The following is a 24,406-nucleotide window of genomic DNA, read 5'->3' on the forward strand; positions in this document are numbered from 1 at the left end:
TAAAGGACTCTGCAAACCTCACATCCCACTGAGACATCAGTGGAAGCACTTTGTGTCTAGTCAGAACTGTGTTCCACGGTCTTATAACAGCTATAGTATGTGCACATGATGCAGCAGGAGTGTACCAACATGCTGAGTCAAATCAAGAGCTCTCAGCTGTTCGAGACCTGCAGCTCGCCGCTCACCACGCCTCACACTTCACCTTTTTGTTTCACATCTTCTTCTCAGGAACGCCAAGAAACATCCTGTTTGCAGGCTACCAAATGTACCATTATGTAAGCTCACCTACGTTTGACACTTCTCTAAAGGCAGTTAGCTGCACAGCTTTTTCACTGCTGGCCCACCCTGCTGATTATGAGTCACAGCATTAGCCGCTAACACAAGACAAACTGTGACTAAATTGAAAGCAATGAAATGGAATTTGTTTTAATCTTATCTGAGTTAAGGGTGTTCATTTCTGCATACTTTTGCTTTGCTTGCACAATTATTATCTTTTCTCAGGGGAGCTGTTTGAGAAGAGTGTGTGACCTACCTGGAGACCTCGGTTGATGTGTTGTTTCTAGCTCAGGGTTAACTAAAGTTAGTGAGTTAGTCTTTTAACATATTGGCTCCTGTTAATCAGTGATGCCGCCTCTCCCCTTTCATGTACAGTAAATTGCCCACGAACAGTGGCGACACACATTTCAAAGAATCTTTCCATCATTCCAAACATGGCAATTATCAACCAATCACACGGGAACCCCCCTCCTCCTGTCATGTGAGCTTATTTTGCCCGACAACAGTTAAAGTTTAGTCAGATCCCTCTGGGAGTGAAGGAGAGTTCTTCACAAGGAGCTCAATCACATGCAAGACCTTTTTCAAGTGGCTAAATGAAGAGAAAAACAGGCAAATACCTCGCTCCAAAATAGAAAGCGTCGGTGGAATGTCTCGAGGCAAGAGAGAGGTGATGCAGGAATTAGCTGGAATCAGTGAAACACTCGAAGAATGTCGCTGCGAGTTCATCACTGTCGGAAATAGTTTATGTCATCCAGTGATTCGTCCCGGTCGATCATTAAAGCTGAAGCATGCAAACTTGATTAAAGATATCATACCTCATCATAATGGGTCCGTGACCTTGCGATGACATACTCCATAGACCCTATGCCAAAAAAAATCCCTTTCTCAACGGTATACACAACTGTGGGCGGGGCCAGCGTTGAGCAAACGTCATCGCTACACCAGTGGTCAAAAGCATCATCCACTCAAAAACACAAGTAGATTTAAGGAGAAAAGTGGTATGTGTGGTTTTTGCTTGGTATTTTGCATTTGTAGTTTAAGAATCTGACTTTCCTAAGTGTGAAGAACAGCTGACTTAAGATTTAACTTGATAACTTCACACCTGTCGTTCAGTTCAATCCGCCTGGATCAACAATGCATACATTACAGAATGTCCTTTAGGTTTACGTTAGCGTGAGCAGCTGTAAGCAGGCGTCACACAGACTGACAGATCACTCACTGGCTTACTCACATTAATCATCTCTTTTTCATTTTCCAGTTGATAAGAGGAAATCCCCTCCTTTCATTTCTTTATCAAAAGATTTGCATACGGATAATTGTTGCTTGCACTGTTTACTTTAATGACCACTTTCATAACAGTTCAGCATCTGCAGGTGGATTTAATTAATCTGCTGTGTATGCCTTTATAATCATAATTACACCTCATCTTTCAGTGAAATGAGGAGTTGTTCCTTTGCTTTCACACCAGAATAGATTTAGTTTGAGAGCAGGGAGACCGCTGTTAGTCTGAACTTTAACAGAGTAAGTTTCAACTGAAGGTCAACAAGATTAAAAACAAGGGTAGGTACAGGAAGAGTTTTTATTTGTTTTGGTGTTCTTTTGACTTTGTACACCATAGAATATGTCCCACTGTACTTTTGATGTGAGGTACTTATAGATTGGGTGAAATATTTTAATTAACTCTAAAAAAAAAAACATGACAACCAAAGTAAGGGTCCCAGAGACTGGGGACCCCCACCGTCCCTGGAAGTAGTTAAAGCATTTAACATTGCACACAGCCACACCGCACTCACTAATAGGCCTATCCAAACACTGGCATCAGAACTAAACAAAAGAACACAAAATAATGACTTTATTTCAGTGTCTCTGTGTGAATTTTGATTCATAAAGAGCAACAGACGCCTACATTGATGCAGTCATGTGCAAACTCACATCACAAGGATATTTTACACATTGTCACTGAAGTACTACGGTTTTATTTTCAATTGAAAACACTTTTTTGTTTGTGATTTCACAATAATTTGTCATAAATGAAACTTTAAATAATTATTTCAATTTGCTTTTTATTTTATTTTGGAAGGTATCTCTGACCCCCATCTTTAGTGTGTCGCGACCCACCAGGGGGTCCGACCCCCACTTTGGGAACCACTGTTCTAGTTTAAGGAAGGAATTAGAGGTTAGAGAGGTGATAATGCTGCTGTCTGAAGTAAACTTTAACTTACTGTAGAACACTTCCTGTTGCTGTGACTGTAACTGACTGTGGTCATTGGGTGTTCTTGACTTCCCCTTTTTAAATTGGCCTTGTCCAAACCTCCTTTCATGATCATGAATGAGTCTTATTTGAAAGTAGAGCCTCTGGTCCATTCATAAATCTGACACTCTCAGTGTCACTCCCGGCACATTATATTCCTCCTTTTGTGAAAACAACTATGGACATCTCTCAGTGCAATTACATCCAGTTAGAAAAGTGAAATTATTGTGCCAGGCCCTCTGTCCACCTGGCGTTTTTTCTTTACGCACCAATTAAGCAGCAATTGTTTTTTGAGTAGAGAGCGCTCTCAGCAGGAGGCCCAACATCCTTTTTCTGAGCGCTCCGCCATTTTTTGCGCGGCCGCTCCGAGCGCTGAGGTTGAACATTTTTCAACTTTTCAGAAATGCTGTGGAGGTCCCTGTAGTTTTGCCGCCTATGGATTGTGTCTTTTACCAACATCCTCTTTGCTCCTTGTCTGATCGGGTATTAAACAATCTAAAATAATAAACATATACATATAGATAGACATATATATAGAAGTTACAGAGCAGTGTCGGTCATACAGCGGCCGTTGTCAACAGACTGTTGTCATAGAAACAGGACAGATGTGCGCTCTTCTTCTCATCGCACAAACCGTTCATGCAAACACTCCCGAGCGTACAGCCAGCGCTAGGTGGACACGGGGCCTTAATCTGACTAAAACTGGACTTTTAAAGAACATGTAAACATCTAAGTCCGAACTGAATCATCTTTGTTTGTTTGATTCCACGTATATTGATATAAATATTTTGTAAATTTAACTGTGTCTCCCGTGGCATCCTTTTCACATTGTGTCTTTGGCTTGAAAAAAAAGGGGTAAGTTATCCTGAAACCTTCGAGAAACTCTAGTCAGGTGTGTGTGTGTGTGTGTGTGTGTGTGTGTGTGTGTGTGTGTGTGTGTGTGTGTGTGTGTGTGTGTGTGTGTGTGTGTGTGTGTGTGTGTGTGTGTGTGTGTGTGTGTGTGTGTGTGTGTGTGTGTGTGTGTGTGTGTGTGTGTGTGTGTGTGTGTGTGTGTGTGTGTGTGTGTGTGTGTGTGCGCGTGTGTGCGTGTGGATTTCGATTGCATTTCAAGGAAAAAAACATTTGTGCTATTTGTACTCTTTAATGTTTGTGCATACATATATTTATTTCCTAATCTTCCTGCTTTCTAAATCAGGGCTCCTCTGCAATATGATTCTGTCAATTAAACATTCTGTAGGTTCCCAAAAGGGACCAAGTCCCAGATGTTTCAGACACCAAAGAAACCTCTCTTGCTTATTTGCGTACACAGATGGTGAAGCTTCCCACCTTCAGTATACATTATGCAAGTCTGTAAAATCCCCTTCAGTCTCATTCTTAACTATGTAAAACAGCAGTGTGTTTTGTTTTTTACTTTTCTGGTTTTGATTTTTATAATTTTGTCTAGGACTAGTATGAGTGTTATTGTGTGTGCGTATGTGTGGCTGTGTGTGTTTGTGTGTGGCCGCTGGAGGTTATGAATGAGCTACAGCTGCATGGCCCACTGGTCAGTATGGACAGCTGATGAATGAAGTGGAAATTATTAAAATAAACTGCTGGTTGATGCAGCTACATTCATGCGCCTGGCCTCCACATCTCCCCGCCGATAGGTTCCTCACACATCTGGCTTTACAAAGATGCACACCCTGTTGATTCAACGAACACAAATATTTAAAACAGCAAAGGTCAATTTTGTTATATTGCTCTGAGATGAAACTCCCACGAGAATATGAATTGAAACTTATTTTGTGCACTTTCATGAGAAACAGGTCTTCTTTGCATAACATGAGGGGAGAAGAGTGAGCTGTGAGACCGACCACAGCCAGATATGTGGAGGTAGATGGGAGTGGTGATAGCGACAGATGGACAGACACGGGGAGGTGACAGAGAGAGAGAAAGAGAGAGAGATTCTGCTGTTGATGGATGGACAGACAGAGAGAGAGCAAGAGAGAGAGAGGAAGAAGAAGGGCAGCAATAAGGACAAAGACATCAGTCACGTTTAGGGGTTTTTTCCCTCCTCCCCTCTCCGACTGGACCTTGATCCAGGCTACACAGACTCTACTGTGTCATGGTGTGTGTGGCCCTGTTGTGTGGGCCTGCGAGTGGTGACTGGACAAATCATGACTCGGCAAAAGCAGAGCAACATAGAATAGAAAAAGGTCACAGCTTCATTGTTTAAGCAGGTTTGTTTGAGCTCACTTTAGCTGCTATTGGAAGCACAATGGAGCCGGCTCTTTTCACTGAGCACTCACTAATTTCTTCTTCTTCTTCTTCTTCTTCTTCTTCTTCTCAAGCACACACTTAAAGAAACATGAGTGGGAATTTAACAAAGTCCCCTTTAAGTCAGCTTACTTACTCAACAGCAGCCACTCCAACCACAAGCAGAGTTCTGACACATGTGCTAAAACATAGTGTAAGGGTTCTGTAGGTTTATCGTAAACTAGAGAGAAGTCGAAAAGTTGGCAAAACGATCCAGTCACTTACAGTAGTAAGGTTAGTTACCCAAAAAAAGCTATAGAAGAATTGCTAACATTTGCTCAAAATAGCCACCAAAGGCTTCTGCTCCTACCAGATAGAGAAGTCAGAGCTGCAAAAAACAAAGAGTGTGTGAAACATAGACCTAATAAAACTTGGACATAGTCTCAGGGACGTCCTTATTGGTTACTGAAGGGACAATTTGAGGCCAAACGACGATGGTCGCCGTGTTTGAAATGCCGTCGTTTACTATAGCTTTCAGTCAACATAGTCAACAAAGGCAAAGACAGGGAGCTGAGGAGGGCCTTAATCATCACGGCAAACAGTTACAATGCACCCTCTTGTAGTCATATCAGTCACTTATGCATAAATCTTATTCTTTATGAAATACAATAAAAATGTAAAAACAACAACCCCTGTGCAGTGTGTGCTGATAAAGACATGATCTATTCAGTCCAGAATCATTATGTGTACTAGGCTATAAAAAACGTCAATTCTGTTGTAAATAAACATGCACACAGCCTCACTGACATCACCCATTGGTTACTGATTGGGACTTTTTAAGCCAGTTGATGGCGGTCACCATATTGGAAATGCTGTCTCAACCAATCTTCCGATCAACCTACCAGTCAAAGAGCAGGAGCTGAGGCACGTCTCGTAAATTTCCGCAGGATCCATGTGCGCCGCTTTCAGTCAGCACCACTGTATTCCGAGATGATCGGCCCCTCTTAAGTCAATGATTGTGTTTCACGCACCGCGGTCCATCACTGGAGCACGCTTGCAGCGCCACTCCATTCTGCTCTGTTCCATATACGTGCCAAGTCTATTGTTAACGGAGCCCACATTCAACCCCTGTACAGTGTGTGCAGATAACGACAGGTTCTTCAGCCCAAATGCGTTTTTTGGACCAGGCTGTAAACACGTATATTTCATGTAAACAGGCACGTTTTAATGGATGTCTACGTGACCTCCTGGACTTTTTGTAGCCAGCCTCAAGGTGACACTCGAGGATCTGCAGGGTTTTGCACTTCCATATTGACTTCATTTTTCAACACTGGAGGTTGCAGCTTCCTCAAACTGTTATAGTGAATATTATCAGTCCTACCAGTGCATTGTATCCATAAATCTGTTTTATTATTTGTTGTTGTTGCTCTGTTTTTTTTCTCTTTATCTGTCTCTCTCTTTCTTTTTCTATCTCATTTTCATTGTCAAACCAGTTGCGGCAGATGGCTGTTCTCCATGACTCCATGTTCTGCTCAAGGCTTCTGCCGGTTAAAAGGAAGGTTTTCCAGCCACTGATGTCAAATGTTGCCAAGTGTTTGGTTCTCTGTTAACAATATTTAAAAAGTACACTTTGAACCTGCAACTTTTGAAAAGGATCCTGAGATGACTTTTTGGCGCTATACAAATAGATAAACAGAGGTTGATACACATTTCAACATGAGCTGTATGTGTGTGATTTGAATTCATGTGAGTGCTCTTCTGCATCCTTTTGTGTGCATGTTTTTTCTTGTGTGTGTCTTTGTGCGTGTCAAACACTTGCACTTGCAGTTCCTGTTTGGGGAGGTCCGCTGCTCCTGGCAAACAGTGTCTGGTCTTATCTCTTGTGTTTTATGTTCCTAGCGAGCCGGGGGCACAAGCAGCCCTTTGTGGCCAAGAGGTGGCTGGTCTCGCTCCAGAGCGACCCATGCAGCTGTTCACCACTGTTGGACATATCCATGTGTGTGCGTGCCTGTGTGTGGATACATGTGTATATGTGTGCCCATATGCATATGTGTCTGTATGTGTTTGTTTCTTTGAGTGTATACGTTTATGCATATAGATTGTGTTCGCCTGTGTGTGTATGCATGTGCTCATATAGTTATATTGCAAGTAGACCAAACAATGTAATTCCATGTAATTGTCAATATTTTGACCTCTGATTAAGATTCGCCCATCAAATTTCGGGTAATTTCCGATGTGACTAAAGGGTCAGACTGAAGGTTTGGGACAGGTAGCACACACGCATAAAGTGATAAATGTGAGCGTGTTCTGTAGACCTGCATGTACCCCCCCTAACCCTGGTCTTTCTCCCTCTCCTTCACCTGAACCCTGGTGACTCCTCTGGTCGCGTCAGTGGTGGTTCACTGCCCGGTAACTCAGAGTGTTTTGTGCGTGTGACCCATTAAGAAGTCCTAAAAGGAGCCATCGGTGAAGCCTGCACAAAGCCACGTGCTGCGTTGGCAGTAGAGTGTAGAGAGGCCAAGAATGTGGCCCCCAGACTCAGCTTCTGGATATTCAGTTTGAGAGAGAGAGAGAGAGAGAGAGAGAGAGAGGTATATTAGGCAGCGTGTTTAATATTTTGACACTGAAAATTACCTGTGATTGAAAAAGATCATTCTTGAGAGTTTCGTACATTTTATCAACTTAACATCCACTTTGTCGCATTTTTGATTTCATGCAATAATTCACCGTTTAAAAAAGAAGCAGTTCTCATAGAGGTAAGATGAAGAGCAACTTAAACATTTCCTAGACAAAAATAATCAACAGAATAAGGATGACTGGGTGTCCTTCTATTTGCTCTTAATATGCCATTGGTACATTTTTCCCCTCAATGCAGCAGCATTGTAACGATACATATAGATACAGCATCAGTTCTGGCTGATGTTCATTTCCGCTCTGGCTTCGCCTCAGCTACACCTCAGTGTCAATGAACAAAGAAGTTTACACTAAGGCAGTACATCTCTAGGAGCAGCAACTTTTATATGATGGTAAAGAGCTGTTTTGCATCATTTTTTTTTTGCATGTTTTACCAGCAGGAATATGCATCGACAAATCGTTTAAAATCTGTAGCATCTTTTTGGGCTGTCCTTCATGTGACAAACCAGACTAACTGAAAATCTTATCATATCTTATGTTGTCTTCTTGCATCTTGCGTGAGAGTGATTTGACCTCAGGAAAATGATATTATCTACTGCTCAGCAGTGTGACTAATGTACACAGACTGCAAAGCAAAAGATTCAGATCAGAATCTTAGTTCTTAGTTTTCATCTACATAAATGTTCAGTCAGTGTAGACCCCTACATGCCTGAATAATATAATAATATTATATAATAATAATACATGTATGAGCCCCTGAATGAAATGAAAATGTTGTCATTATAGTTGTGTTGTGAGTAATGTTTTTCTTAGTATGTAGGCATTACTTAGTCACACATTACTGTAACTCCACTAGTATTTGCAGTAACTAGTAATTTATCAAGTTACTTTTCAAATTCAATAACGCTTTTACAATGACTTAAATTCAAAAGCACACATTACTCATTACTTAACATGAAAAAGCCAACAATAAAGTTGACATAGCATCATCAACAACATGGGCAGCACCTAATGAGAGATCTAAAAAAACATCAAAATCATCCAAAATGTTGTTCCTCGTCATCAATATCATTGCGTAGAAGAGCTGAGTCTTCATCTTTTTCTTAAAGGTGCAAAATGACTCAGCCGATCGAATGGTGTTTGGTAATTCATTCCACCAACGGGGTGCGAAGGAGAAGAGTCTAGCTAAAGACTAAGGACTTTGTTGTGAAGGTTGGATCAGACGCATGATTGGCAGAGCGTAGTGGGCGGGAGAGAGTGCAGACATGGGTGAGGAAGTCTAGGTAGGGTGGAGCCATTGTTGTCGAGCAGCAGGGTTTTGAATTTGATGCGAGCAGTAATTTGTAGCCAGTGGGAGATGAACAACGTGTCATTTTTGGTAGGTTGAAGACCAGCCGCGCTTTGGATCATCTGCAGAGGTTTGATTGTGCATAGAGATGAGTTGTAGTGTACATTAAGTGCAAGAGAGAAAACGTCCATCTCCAAGAAAAGTCACTCTTATCTCACAAAGTGTGAGCTTAACACACTTCTACTAAACTGTTCAGATCAGAGAGCCCAGCGCTGCAAACACACTCAGCTCTCGTTAGCTCAGCAGACCAAAGAGGAGACACTCCATCCAATTTGATTTCTCTCACACTTTCACAGCAGCATAAATAATGTGAACATTAATAAGAGGATAGAATGCTAATGTTTATTTCCCAAGTAACTAGTTACTTTTATAATGCAGTAACTCAGTTATATGGGGTGCCGATTGTAAAGTTGTGCACACTACAAATAACAACACTTCTCCACATTTAGCCCTAAAAACTCACTTTTTATTCACATTTAGAGAAATATTTGTGAACTTTGTCATATTTACTTTTGCGAAGAAAAAATGTAAGATAATTTCATTGACAAATATAAAGGTTAAATATTATATCTAAATGTTGAATGTCTTATCTAAATGTTAAATGTTATATATATAAATGTTAAAAATACATGTCCTGATTCTAAATATTTAGCTACATTTCTAAACATTTAGTTTACATTCTAAATATTTGGCTTTGATCCTATATATTTAGCTAAGATTGTAAATATTTATAATCAAAGCTAAATATATAGAATATAAACTAAATATTTAGCTAAGATTTCTAAATATTTAGCTTTGATTTCTAAATATTTAGCTTTGATTTCTAAATATTTAGCTAAGATTGTAAATATTTATAATCAAAGCTAAATATATAGAATATAAACTAAATATTTAGCTAAGATTTCTAAATATTTAGCTTTGATTTCTAAATATTTAGCTAAGATTTCTAAATATTTAGCTTTGATTTCTAAATATTTAGCTAAGATTTCTAAATATTTAGCTAATATGCAAATTTACTCTACCACCCACCGGAAGCACCAAAATAAAAGTTTGAGGAAGCGATCCAACCATTGTCTTCTACAGGAGACTGGCGGGATTTTGAAAATGTCGAACGAATTAGCGGAAGATGTGGAAGATCCTGTGGCCGACACCGAAGAAGTAGTGCTTTGAAAACCCTGAATTGCGGCCAAAACGGCCCTTCCAATATTCTCCTCTAATTCATTCGAGATTTTCAAAATTTCAAAAAAATTTCAAAATTAGATCGCTTCCGCAAACTTTTATTTTGGTGCTTCCGGTGGGCGGGAGAGTGAATTTGCATATTACCTAAATATTTAGAAATTGTTGCTAAATATTTAGAAATCATAGCTAAATATTTAGAGTCTTAACTAAATATTTAGTTTATATTCTATATATTTAGCTTTGATTATAAATATGTATAATCTTAGCTAAATATATAGGATCAAAGCTAAATGTTTAGAATGTAAACTAAATGTTTAGAAATGTAGCTAAATATTTAGAATCAGGACATGTATTTTTAACATTTATATATAACATTTAACATTTAGATAAGACATATAACATTTAGATATAATATTTAACATTTATATATTTTTATTCACAAAAGTAAATATGACAAAGTTCACAAATATTTCTCTAAATGTGAATAAAAAGTGATGTTTTAGGGCTAAATGTGGAGAAATGTTGTTGTTATTTGGAGTGTGCGCAACTTTACAATCGGCGCCCCATACAGTTAGAGTTATGAGCTTCACATATAAATACAACAAAAAGCTAGCCCTAACCTGAAGTGTGACAGAGCATTTAGGAGATTACAGTAACAGAAAGGACTGGTTCTCACGACAGGGAAAACATAAGGCTAGGTCAGCTCAACTACCCGCCGGCGGTCGATCACATCGAACTGCTTTGTGATGAGCGACGAGCACAGGCTTCATCTATGAGTTCAGGTTTTTTGCTGTAGTTGGATCACATAAGAAGATACGGCTGGTTTCAAAATCAAGTTCATGGTTGTGGGTCGGCTGTCATGTAGCTTCCAAGTCGGCGTCCATACAGTACATGTCCTCTTCCAGCTGCCGCTTCACCTGAGTCTTTTTACGTCATTTAACAGCGACACAGGAATTGTGCATTTAAGACTATTGGACCACCCAGAATAAACCCAGCTTAAAGCCATTCTCTATTCTCCCTATGAAAACCAGTCCAAAGTTATTTATAAAACAGACAGATAAGAAGGAAGAAGAAGAAGAACCTTACTGTTCCCAAAATTAACCCTGTTATTTTAACTTTTCAGTAACTTGTGTGTAACTTAAAGCCTCCTAATCAAAGCTGTTATACACGAGTCGACATAACGACTAGCTTCATAAATTTGTTCATGCAGTACATTTTCTGATATATTTTTTCAATGTAATTTGTTGTCTTCAACACTGTTCTTTTTAAAGACGTGACATTAAAGAAATAACTGCACAATGAAAGAACAGGACTTTCATGTTTCTTCGGGGTAACCGTCTTTGGCTTGGCATCCTTCATTGTTTAGTTTGCTTCCGTTAGCTCTTGTTGCCAAAATCATGACAGCCGGGGGCGGCAGGCGAATTAGGATAAGAATAACAGAAACAACCATGAATGGTCTTTGTTGAGACAGCAGAAGGTGAGACCAGCAGACAAACCCAAGGCAGAAGATTTTCAAGATCATTAAAAGTCTTAGACCAATGAAGTTGCCCCCTGTCCTCGACAATCCTCGTCAGCCTCAGGTGTAGACTGAGGCTATCAAAACAAATTTGTTGTACAAGGTGAAAAAAGCTATTTGAGATTCCTGGACCAGTAAAAACACGTTGCTTCCGCTGCTGCAGCCGCCACCACCATCCATCTTGTCGACTCGCATTTGAAATGCATCGTCTGAGTCGACCTTTCCCCTCCGTGGACTTGTCACTTCCTCCTCCAGTGGTGTCCCACTCCAGGGGGGGAGGGGGAGACGGGTCACAGAGGTGAGCAGGTTGAGCTGTCGGCACAGGTTTCACGTCTTAAGTGGGGTATGTGAGGGATTGGGGTGGGATGTACAAAGACTGCAGGACACTGTGTGGGGTCATAGCAGATCTGATTTATTACTGTTATCACTGTGAACTCCATTTTTTTAACTTCACTGTTCGACAACTTCCTCCTTCTATATTCTTCAGGGTTTTTTTTCATACAGTGCTCACATATATGCACACATACACATACCGTTTTCACATTTGCACTCCAGATGATATCTAGGTAATTACGCCTTTATATCAATGTTACGTGTAGTCTAAGAGAATCACAATATGAACAAAAGAGCGGTGAACAACATACTGATGAACAGAAAACATAATGCAGCCGTTTAATTACGTTCTCGGAGATCATAGTGGTCACGTGCAGACACTCTATGCACCGTTCAGCAGTCGCAGTATAGAAACGTCATTCTCGTCCTATTGGCTCGAGGTGAATTCTCTGGAGAATATCCTGCCGCGTTCTCACATCAGCTGCGGAAAAAATACTCGGGGTCTGGCAGGAGAAACTCTGGGTGAAGTCTGATTGAAAAAATGTGGCTGTTTGTGTTCACCCATACAGCTCCTCCTCCAGGAAATATCCTGAGTTTTTCAGGAGATTTCTGCAAGTGTGAAAACTGTATACTGTCACTATCGGTCAGCTGGAGTATAACATGTCCCCTTTTCAACTTTCTCTGGCATTGTACTGAAAAAAATGTTGATCTGCCGCATTTCATCATTGAGCGAGTTAGGCTATAGCTCGATGTGTAGTGTCGCAAAAGAGAGAGAGACACACAATTAGGATTTGAACCTGGGCTGCTTGTTTCAAGGACTGTAGGCTCTGGCCACCAATGCCAAAGTGTTTTATTAAGAATTCATTTATTTTCTTATGTCCTATTATAAAGTCTCAACATCAAAGATAATGGGAAAGGTTTCTTGAATTGGTCACACACCTGCTGTATATCTCCCCTCCTCTTAAAGAAACACTCTACCATGTTTATTTACAGCAATTGAAGAAAAACTTTGCCCATTATACAACCAGGTGTACCGGTTTTAAAGGGGGTTGTGTTAAAAGATTGATTAGCATAGATGTGGCTAACTTTTGTTATCAGCTCCCCACAGTTAACTTGATGATTAGTCAGCCGTCATTTCCTGAGTGTGAGGTGAAGAAGAAAGAGAAAGGCATGCTTCTCCTTTTCTCTCTCAGAATAAATGATTCAAACCTGCAATAACAGGACAGGAATCCAGCGCTTTGTCTTGAGAAGTGCCTGCAGCTCTTCCCCCTCCTTCTCCTTTCTCTTGTGCTCTCTTTTCTTCTCTGGTTGTGTATTATGTCTTCTTTATCTTTCTCTATCTTTGATGATTAGAAACACCTCTGCTTCTGCATTGTGTGTCTTTAATATGTTTATAAGTCAGTGATCTCTGTGAAGGAACATCTGCCTGGTCATGCTATAGCGAGGGACAAACAGCGTGGGTGGATTCTTAACAAACCGCTTCACAAAGCAGAGTTGGGGTGGGGGTGGGGAGGTGGTGGTTGGGGGGGGGGGGGGGGGGGGGGGCAATAATGTCTGCCAATCAACTGATTTTGTCCTGTTAACCTGGGGTTGAACAGATAGCGCTCACCTCTTTGAACAAACGAAGAGTTGACGGAAAGTTGCTCGCAGTCTTTACCTGGGTGGCGACGGGACGGGCTGTTTGCTCAGGCTTTGGAGTGACTCACAAATCAAAGTGTGTGTCAGAATGAGGAGATTAGGGAGACACAATATGCTTGGGATTCTACCTGCACCCTTGTCTCTTTGTTGTCACCCACCTGGATGAACTGTTGGCGTTGCGTAACACATGCACACACATGCACAAACAGACACGATAAAAACCCTGATAAAATGCAGCTGTTTATCTTCAGCTTGAAAGCTGAGGATGCCCGGCAGAGGCTTTTTGAAGCGTTAATGGGTGAAGCATTTTTCACACTGGGAGATTCCACCAATCCACTGAAGCTTTACAGTGTAGTGTAGTCCCAGCAGCTGCTGTCATTTCAGGACATGGTACAGATAATAAAGATGGTGGTATATTGTAAGCACACTCATGCCTGGAGCCAGTGGTGCCGGGTGAAGTGGGTTTACTCTTAATTTATGCCTCAAATGTTTTCTTTCTAAAGCGGCCCCGTGCATCGAAGGATAAATGCCCCGTGATTTAAACAGTGTCAGGATACTCTTGCATATTTAGTTCACCTTAAAAAGGGCCTTTAGTATTTACTCACTCCTGCTGCTTGACATCAGGGAGTAAGGATCATTTTGAAATTAACGTTAGCCACAGAAGAGGAACTGTCCCACCAACCATAAGGACAACTCCATAATTATGCATTTTGAGTGAACTATGTCTATGGGGGCAAAGCATCACAAAGCAATGCATTAAACGAGCTCTCTGAGATGTGCTGCCACATTGCCCTCCCTTAATGTGTGACTGACTGCTTCTCTCATGACACACGGTAACAATCAAATGATAATGTTGAGCCCTGACATGTTATTACTTTAACTATTAAAAAGTGTTTACTGTGTTTGACATCTTTATTGTAAACTGCAGTCAGAGAGGCAACTCTTCCTCTGACTTGGGCGGGGAAGGGCTGTATCGTTATCTGAGCTGCTGGCTAACAGCACTGATGTAGCATCGTGACGTCATTTTTATTCAAAGCTAATTTTTGTTTAAGTTATCTACTTGATTTTTCCTTCATTTCCTTTCTTCATTTATTGATTTGACTACCACCATATTTTGTTGTGATATTACCCAACAGGGCAGTCAATCAGACAGAAGGCACTATTTTTATGCTAGGTCAGTATTGGCAAAGTATATAATGCTATCTTTATCAGAGACAGCACAAGTTGTGGGGCGGCTGTGGCTCAGTGGTCTGTTGTCTCTTAACCGGAAGGTCAGGAAATAAATCCGCAGCTCCTGCAGCGACAGGAGCACACTTTACCCCAAGTTGCTCCAACTGCTTCGTCAGCAGCGTATGAATGTTTGTAATACTGATGGTCACTTTTCATAGCAGTCTCTACCATCAGTGTGTGAATGTGTAGGTGTGACCTGCGGTGTAAAAGCACTTTGAGTAGTCAAGAGACTAGAAAAGAAAAATACAAGCTGAAGTCAACTTAACATTAAGCACAAATAAAACATGTAAACATTAGAAACTCATGATGACAACAGTAGCAAAAGGAACTGTAGTATGTAAATATGACCCGCCCTACTACTCTGCCTCTGATTGGCTTACAATGATGTTCTTAACCAACCAACCAACCGATGAAGGCATTAGAGACAAAATAAGGCAGCTCAAGCCTTCATGGTGCTTGGTGAAAACACAATTTATCAACACTACTGAACGATGTGCATCAGAGGGAATTTAGAAACTGTTGCACACATTGAGACAGAAAGATAAGTACACTGAACACCTGCGTTTACCTGGCCTTACACCACTGTGTAGAGATAAAGGGAGAGAGAGTGATGGAGATACAGAGAGGGGAAGTTGCTCTAACCATGCAAGATAAGATAGAATAAGATAGAAGCTTAGTAATCTCGAAGAATATTGAACACTGCAAGAGTTACACAATAGAGCTTCAAATGTTGGTGAGTTATTAAAAAGTGCAATATTTCAGGGTTAAAGCAAAGAAAAGGTGCCTTTATAGAGCTGAAAAAAAGGCTTAAACATAAGTAACCTGAACACTAGTATTTAAATATACATAAATGGTAAGGATAAAACACCTCTAAACACTGAATTCAGTATCTTGGCGCAGTCCTCTTCCGTTTGTTTATCAGGAAGCAGGTAACTGATGTGCTCTGCCGGGGGCTCAGGTTTCAAAGACAAGGCTGGATAATGGAAGTCATTTAAAAAGCCATCTCAGACAATGCAGCATCTTAAGACCTGGATGCCTTCCTCGTCATTCCCCTGATCCCGTTTCCTGACTTCTGAGGATCGAGGGATCTAATTCAAACACTCTCTGCTATTCACCTGCTTACTATCCCCTCCTGTAGTCTTATGTCTGACCCCCCCCCCCCCCCCCCCCCCAAAAAAAAGAATGATTTGTTCTGCAAGCTTCACATTTCAGTGGCTCGCAGGGTACAGTTCCTCACCTCAATCACTCCTGCTCTCCTCTCCCACTCCTCGTGTTCACTCTGGGTGAATTCAACCTTGTCTCACGTTTAAATGAAGCTATGCAGGACACCCGGGCAAGATGGGCGGGGCGTTACCTGTCGGAAGGGAAGCGAGCTCTCTGACCCGCTGTGGTAAATTGCCCTGAGGCTCGACTGCATAGATGATCTCTGTGGGGAAAAGCAGGAGATTACAGCTGATAGGAAGGAGACTTAGCATAAAGTCAATTGGCTCCTTTGTGGAATAATCCACTCTGCTCGTATAAATCACTGTGACGAGTGATAAGGCCTCACGTACACATGAGTGGAGGAGAAATTCCACAGTGCAATGTATGGACCCAGCTCCTGTTCTCGTGTTACCGGAAACAAACATTATGAGATTTAGTTTCATGAGATAAGGGACATTTTGCAGATTTGTTTGAATATTTATTTTAAGTTTTTTTGTGCAGGCCCTTCCTGGAAACATCACTCTGACTATCTGTAAAGATGCACAGTGTGACACGTGTGTTGAAAGAAGTACATCAAATGTGTATGTGCATTGAAAGTGTTGAAAAAAGAAGCCGATATGAAAGTAGGGAAAAAAAGCTGTTTGTTGAGTGTCCACTTGAGGCTACCAGGAAGTCACATGCTGTTCACACCCCATTCAAAAGTTGTCATTTTTACTGCAGAAATGAACATGTTTACAACCAGGTACAAACAACATTTTTAGTCTGATGATTTATTGTCTTCATTGGCACACATATAAGTTATGCATAGTTAGGCGGGTGGGCGCAATGTATTTGTTTGTGAAGAGGCTTGAAGCCCGTCTCAGCTCCAGCTCTCAGCCTGTCCTTAGAGTGACTGAAAGTTAGGGTGAGACAGGATTTCAAGCATGGTGACCGCCATTGACGGGCTTCCAAAGCGCCCACCAGTCAACCATGTCAGCTAGGCGCCTAACTATGGATAACACGTATCGTTTTCAAAATCAAAATGGAGCCACTTAAAAAAATGTTTACCCCCCCCCCCCCCGCAAAGTGTCTGCCAGTTATGTCAGTAACTAATCAGACCTATTTACTTTTTTGTACCATGCTGTAAACATGTTTATTTATGTTGTAAAAACTGCTTTTTTGCCACTTCCTGTGTTCCTGCAGCCAGCCTCAAGCGGACACTAAACAAATTGCAGGATTTTGCACTTCCACATTGGCTTCATTTTTCAAGACCAGGGGTCGCCACTTGGCAGTAACAGACTTGGGACGTCACTCAGGCTCCATCCATTAATGTTTACAGTCTATCCTTTTTATCAGCAAAGTATCAAACTTCTGACATTACTGTTTAGTCACTGTTAAAGGTCATTCACCTGAATCCTTCTGGTCCTCATGCTTCTCTGTGTATTGGGTCTTTCAGGGAGAGGATGGTATCAGTTGGATTGTTCAGGACGCGCCTCAGGAGGCGATCTCAGGTAAGATCAATGGCCTTTTATTTCACTGAGCTCACGCCCGCTCCTGCTGATTCATTTGAGCAACAACTGGTGTGTGTCTTCAAACTAGCCTGAAGAATGACTCACATGCTGTGTTTGAACAGACATGTCAAATAGCCTCTGGGTGGATTTGTGTGTCTTCAGAGCACAAACTTTACACAGTTGGTTAAAAGAGATACAAATGATACAGAGGAAACAATCAAATATTGTATTTGGTCTTATTAAAACAGGCCTTTTTTACCTTGAAAAACACATTATAAAGCTTGAGTTTATGTTTGTTCATATCTTCCTTAAAGATCCTACACATAAATGTTAGCTACTTTTGTTTTTTTATTTGGCAATTGTTAAGTCAGTGTGTCCTGTCTCTGCAACAAAGGCACAAAAAAAACCTAAAAATCTTTTAAAAAGAAGTGAAGGAAGCAATAGAGAGAGAGAGAGAGAAGGGGAGGGAGAGATGGTGCTTTTGTAAAGTGGACTTGAGAGTGAGAAGTGAGAATTGAGAAGGGTGAATGGTATGTGTAGAATGTGTTGATGTGTGTATTCATGTTGTGAGGTGAGAGGTGACAGTTTGTAAAATGATTATGTTGTAGGGTTTTGGGGTCGAGGGTCCACTGTTGTTCATTTTAAGGTAGGATGAAGGGGGGGTTGGTGATACTGTTATTTTTCTTTGAAAATGCAGCAGCAGCCCTCAGACCCTCAGGACGGGACTTTTATTTCATGTTTATTTGTAAAGGGACAAGTATGAAGCAAGTTGCAAGTCCCCCCTAACCCACTGTGATGTCACAAGGAGAGCACATTTGAAACAGAGCATTTTTCTCTGTGTTGTAAGACTTATGCAGACCACTAACAAAGGACTGGATGGATTTATTTCACATTTTGTGGGTCAGTAGACACTCAGGTTACCCAAATATAAGTTCAAAAACACTGTGAAAGTGGATTTCTCATAATATGTTCCCTTTAATAAAAATAAGATTTGGTCTTCACAAAGTCCTATTCTAAAAAATATTCTTTTAAAGGGAGTGTTGTCTTATTATCGGACCAATATGGTAGATTTTCAGGAAGTGCCTTCAGGAGACTGTATAGATTGTGTTGGTGAATCCCCCTGCTATCCCCAGATGCCACCCAGTCTGTTAACAATAGATCACGGCCCTGCTGGGCCTGTAGTTTTGTTTTGATTGAAACCAGTCTCACTGGCTCAAGCCTGAAAAGCTCTCTTCTGCCTGCTAACTGTCTCTCTGCCATGGCTGTGTCTGAAAAAAACAACACACACACACACACACTTTATGGCAGAGCAGTGGAAATGTTGTCTCATTGTGTGATCTTACTTCAGAAGTGAAACTTCACGTAGCTGGGATTGTTGCTTTGCCTGCAGTCGAACTGATGTTGACATTTGTTTCACAGTGGTATGTTTGGTTAGTTCAAACTGTTGTCGTTTTGTTCTGGTCCACTGTGTTTAAAGCTGCTGCTGCTGCTGCTGCTGCTGCTGCTGCTGCTGCTGCTGCTGCTGCGCTCCACTGACACACATCTGTGTTCAGACCTGCAGCAGGTGTACACATCTTTGATAATGGGAAACAAAAGTCACTTTGAAGGAGGTAAAGGTCAGCGGAGAATCACTCTCTGACCTTGTTACTGTTATTTTCACTATCAAAATGATCTGATACCACCGCTGTGTCTCTCACTGCAATGGAAACCACTGAGCACGGATTCCTGTAAATGTTGGCTTTAGGTGCTTTCTCTGCCTCTCTCATTCTGTGCACGCAGTGACTGCTTGGATTAGTAAACTTCAAATAAATGCATTATTACTGTGAAAAGTCAACACTGTGTCACATGGCGTCTCTCTATTGATAGAAACAGTACAGATGTAATTTATTTGTGTATAACTTCTAGGGCTATGCAAAACAATCGGTACAGCAAAGTAACGCAATCGTTTTTTCACCATTCTGCCGCCCCCCACATAAATACGTTTCACAGACTTTACATGTCCTTTTATTTCTTAAGTTCCAGTGATCATAACGACCTCCATGCCCCTGTAGACGACGCTGGCTCCTCGACCCGAGACAGAGACCAGCAGCAGTCGAAATAGAGCGTTGAAAGAAAGGAATAAGCATTTATTTAATTCTTATAATAATAGTAATGTCAAAGTCGTATTTATCAGACTCTATTCATAGGTAAATTATTTCTAGGTCACAGAGGCTAAATAGTAATCCCGATTTCTGAAAACTTTGCGTGTTGCATCCCTAATAATATAGTGGCGCAGCTACCACCAACTCTGAACAGTTTTAACCCTACATATTGAATTAAATGCTGTCTGCAATTAGGCTAATTTGCATAAAAATCTGCCAATTTCGCCACAAACGATCGCACATTTGCTCATTAAGGTATGAGCAAAGAGCAGCAGCACACAGAGATCATACTTGCTCTGGAGTGCAGTATCAGGAGTCTCTTACCTTTAATAAGCTGGTGTCTTCCTGTCTCATTTGCACAGCAGGCGCAAAAGCAGTGCAATCCTGGTACTTGTACCTCACTGTACACCTGCCCGGTGCTAATTGACTCCAGTCCGAGCAGTCTGCAGTGTCACTGAGGAATACCGGGTCGAGAAGTAGCTCTTAGAATGACTCGACATTTTTGACTCGGGGTGCTGGCTGTTCAGCAGCAGCACCACTGCACACTTGTGTTCACAACGTTTCACTGTTAAGATTATCACAGTGCAGCTGCTCCGCTCCTCACAGATGACCAACTCAGTGGAGCTGTTTGTAACAAATTCAAATCCTTTCAAACACACAAGCACTCACAAGCTCTGTGTAGACCAATATTTTTGATGTACAATACGGTCCAGTTTTTCTTTTTAGAGATTCAGTATCAAAATGCAGGATCAGGTATCTACACACATATCTGATATTATCATGTATTAAAAATAACTAAAACTGGTAAAGAGGATAAAAGCAGCTTCATGTTCAAATTGAGGAGGGTTTCTCAGGTGCAGTTTAGCTCATCGGTCGGAGCAGCTGCCCCGTGTACAGAGGCTACAGTGCTGGTTAGTCGGCTGCAGGTTCGACTCTCGGGCAAGGCCCTTTGGTGCATGTCTTTTCCACACTCACGCTCTAGTGTTTCTGAGTAGCTCCTTGGCAGAAGAAAAATGCATCAACTGCAAAAACACCAATCTTAGCAACTTTATTCGTCTAATACCTGTTCAAAAATATCACATGACATTTATTATAAGCCACATTCACCTAACAAATCAAAAAAAACATTTTATTTACAGATATTTCAATCAAAAACAAGGCTGGAATTGCTTGCAATCTGTGAAAATATTTACTATTGAAGCATACACGTTTACGTGTATGTCTTGTCAGGTTAATGTGGTGTGATAATAAATGTAATGAGAAGTTTTTGATTAGAAATTAAAGAAATACACTTTCATTATTTCAGTTTTTTGTTAAAGCTGCTAAATAAGCACCTGGGTCAGGATTTCTTTAGAGAGTGAAGCAGGTCATATAGCGATGTTAGCAATCATACCGTACAGATTGAGTATGTACAGCTTCTGTTTTGTTTTGTTTTATTGCTCTGATATTATAGATGTGACAGCCTTGTTGTAAATTCTTGCTATGGCAGAAAATTACATTGGATCATTTCTACAACACAGTAGTAAAATACCAACACATCATCCAGGCATTGTGTCCTCTTTAACAATTATTTGGACTCTGATGAGTATGTCGTCACAGTTTTGACTCTGGCTGTAGGTGTGATCAGTGAAATCCTGTCTTCTGAGTAAGGCCCTTTGTTTTTCATCACGTTCATGTTCTGGAGAAAAACAGAGGAAACATCTGCTTTACTGCTGTTCTAACTGCTCCAGATCTACTCACACACACACACACACACACACACACACACACACACACACACACACACACACACACACACACACACTCATGCAGGGGGACCTAAAGGTAAGGCCTGCCAGAGGAAGAGTGTTACTACACACAGCACACATCCATTGATACTTGATGCACACACAGTTACACACATATCCATCCACCCACACATATACACACACACACACACACACACACACACACACACACACACACACACACACACACACACAGATTCTGCCTGTCTTCCTCTCATCCTGTCACAACCACTGTGCAGTTTGGCCTCCGGTCTCAGCCATCAGAACTCCTCTGACAGCTCCTCTGTTATCCAAATCTCTCAGTCCTTATTCAAGTCTGTCTGTTCACTTCCTAGTAAAGATGCATAAAATTTAACATTATTGTGTAGTAAAACTGTTGAAGTAGGTAGATCACTTCTAGTTGTTTTGACTCATGACCCATGTGCACAAACAGTATCATTCATTGCTGCATTAGTGTACACAAGGCTATCCTTACTGTACCTCAGTTCACCTCTAAAGTCCAGCTCGTTTGACTAGTGTGAGTTCTCCGATCCATGCTCAAGCACGGTACACTTCCTTGGCCCAGGCACGCTTGGAAGAGGTGTAGTTTGGCTTTCATGCACTAGCACAAGCAAAAGTACAAAATGTGGACAGCCTTTATTGTGGAGAAATCCCGGAGTGTTCTGACTGTATCTCACTAAAATTATTCAAAATAAGCCACAAAGTCAGTAAAGTAGCTGTCATGTTCACTGTGTTGTTCTCCGATGTGCAGATGCAGGCTCAACCACACTTCCCTTCTTTTTTAAATATACTGTATATTCGAGTCTGCCTGTCTTCTAAACTTTACAAGATGTACAAGAGATAACCGTGCTCAGGCCCGGTTAGTCCTGGAGCAGTGTGAGTGCAGGCCAGCGGGGTAATGGGGGCAATCGTGCTTAGGTAGGTACGGGACAACTGGGCCTAGTGTGAGTGCGCCTAAGTGTTTGCCCTCACTACACTCCTTATTACTGCATTTTGCATGTTGATGTTTTATATTAGTCATGTGCTGCTTACTCCATCCCTTTTTTGTGAACGTGCTCATAGAACTGGGTTGGTTTAGGTTGATAACCAGCTTTGTGTGACCATTCAGTCAGATCTCAGGATTAGTGAAGCTAGATAACTCAGTGATAATGTGGGTATGATGACCTCTTCTGTAGTACAGGCCTCAGGGTTGGGAAGGCTAGTGACTTTTTGTTGGGGCTTCATTGGTCAGACTGTGACTCTCTAAAAACTTGCCATCACACAGTCACAGAAATAGCTCTTGTGTGGGCCCTTTCAAAAAATTTAGAATAATAACCCTCGTCACCAAAAGGGAAAAGGCAAGGTCTGTCCTTCCCAGAGATTATGGTGGGAAGAATCGATGACTTCCTCCATTTCCCTCCCTCAGGGGACAGGGGGACAGCATCTCACTGGTATTAATAGTCGTCCTCTGATAAGCCCGCTGAGCTCTTCGTGCTGTCACAGCCTTCGGTCTGCTTGTGAGAACCTCTTGTTATAGTATCAAAGAGCTCTTATAGGAATATACATTTCCTTGCCTTCCTGTTTTTGTTCGGCTCTCGGTGCTTCACTGTACATCAAAACCCTTTCACCGTACAATGGGAGACACTTGAGTGTCCCATCAGTAGACACTTGACACGGTGTCTTTGACAGTTTCCTCTTCAGCTCTGTGTTTGTCCTGTGATGCTGCGCGCTGCCCCAGAGCTGTGTTACCGTTGGAGCCTTGTGTCGTAAAATACCCGGAGCAAAGGTGATACGCCTCTCATTGACACGGCCGTTATCCTCTAAGGCAGGTGGTATGATCGCCTCTGGGTCAGACGCACTATTCACCCCAACACACTGGTCACAAAAGGAGCTGTAAATACAGGAGCTGTGCTTTTCGATTAGCTCATTGTTTCTGAAAGCACAGGAAACATGTCATGCTGTAAAGAGAGTTGAGTAGGGAGAAAGTTGATTAAAAAAACAAGTTGTTTTTTTTAAATGGTTACACAAAGACAGGGTTGCTTTTAGAAACAATAGTGTTGTTAAATTAAGAAGTGAATGGATTTTCTTTTCTGGACTTCTCAAAGTGTTATTTTTTCATCCTCAGCTGGTTTGATAGCCTCAGTGCCCCAAATAGGTTCTCTGGGAGGAGAGCATGGGAAAAAATAGCTGCCGTGGTGGAAACTGCTGGGAAAAGTCTGAGTTCTCATTGGTAGCAGTGCAGGGCATTGTGGGATGTGAGCGAGCTGAGAAAGACTGTTTTGCTCCCTCTGAGAAGGAGGAAACATGGAAACATGGAACACAAAAAGCACTGAGATTAGGGCAGACCAAGCAGAACTAACTCAGTGCAGTTTCTGCTCTGCTGGCTTCACTTCACCGGGAGATGTGGAGATGAGAGGTGGATGCTCACTGATGGAGGCAGCGAGGGTGGGGAGCTGGGCTGGGTGGTCACTCTTGTTTCTCAGCCGTCTGCTCCGGCCGATTTTAAAATCCCCTGACGTCGGCACGAGCAGTGGCGGCCTGCATACCGACATACCAGGCTGATGGCTGCCAGCCCATTAGCGAGGCCCAAGTGGCGGAGCCCACCCAGGGCTGCCGATCCTCTCCTGCCCACCTTCTGCCTTCCTGCCCAGCCCTGGCTCTGGATCAGAGGCAGGGCCACACGTCGGGGGACAGGGCTAATGATGGCCGCAGCTATGCCATCCCTTTCATGCCCCCAACCCAAGAGTACAATTTTGGCTAATGCTATTTCCTGCAGATAAGATGCAAACAAGCTCCTTTTACTTCTTTTCCCTCATTTGGGAGGTGAGGGGAGGGTGAGGTCCTGCGAAATACGTGATGGAGTCTAGGTCTGTTTCATCATCAGCTGGTTCGGTGTTACGCAGCTCTGCCATGTCAATTTAGCATTGTATTTATTTAGAATATCAGAGGAAGCATTAATGAAGTGGAATCAGTGCATTAAAAAAGATTAGCTGCTTAATGTCCATGGAACCAAATTAAGTTGACCATATCGAAGCGTTTTGCTCTCAAACCGTCCCTAAGTGGCTTAATCAAGGCTTTGTTACATGATTATTTTACTCAACCAAGACCGTCTAAATTGTTTCCAGCTTCAAAGGAGATTGCTGGAGATATTCATGCTGCATGGAAA

The 24,406-nt window shown here is 41.8% G+C and overlaps 1 protein-coding gene across 1 annotated transcript in view; it reads left to right on the plus strand.

Moving 5' to 3' along the window:
• ccnd2a (cyclin D2, a) overlaps positions 1–24,406 on the plus strand; it is a 185,828-nt gene that overhangs the window by 99,603 nt on the left and 61,819 nt on the right. Inside the window, exon 3 of the mRNA XM_065956528.1 lies at positions 17,279–17,333. Coding sequence (XP_065812600.1) covers positions 17,279–17,333 — 55 coding nt within the window. The remainder of the gene's footprint in view (positions 1–17,278; positions 17,334–24,406) is intronic.

The sequence above is a fragment of the Labrus bergylta genome, chromosome 7 (genome assembly GCF_963930695.1).
Source record: "Labrus bergylta chromosome 7, fLabBer1.1, whole genome shotgun sequence".
In the NCBI taxonomy this organism is placed as follows: Eukaryota; Metazoa; Chordata; class Actinopteri; order Labriformes; family Labridae; genus Labrus; species Labrus bergylta.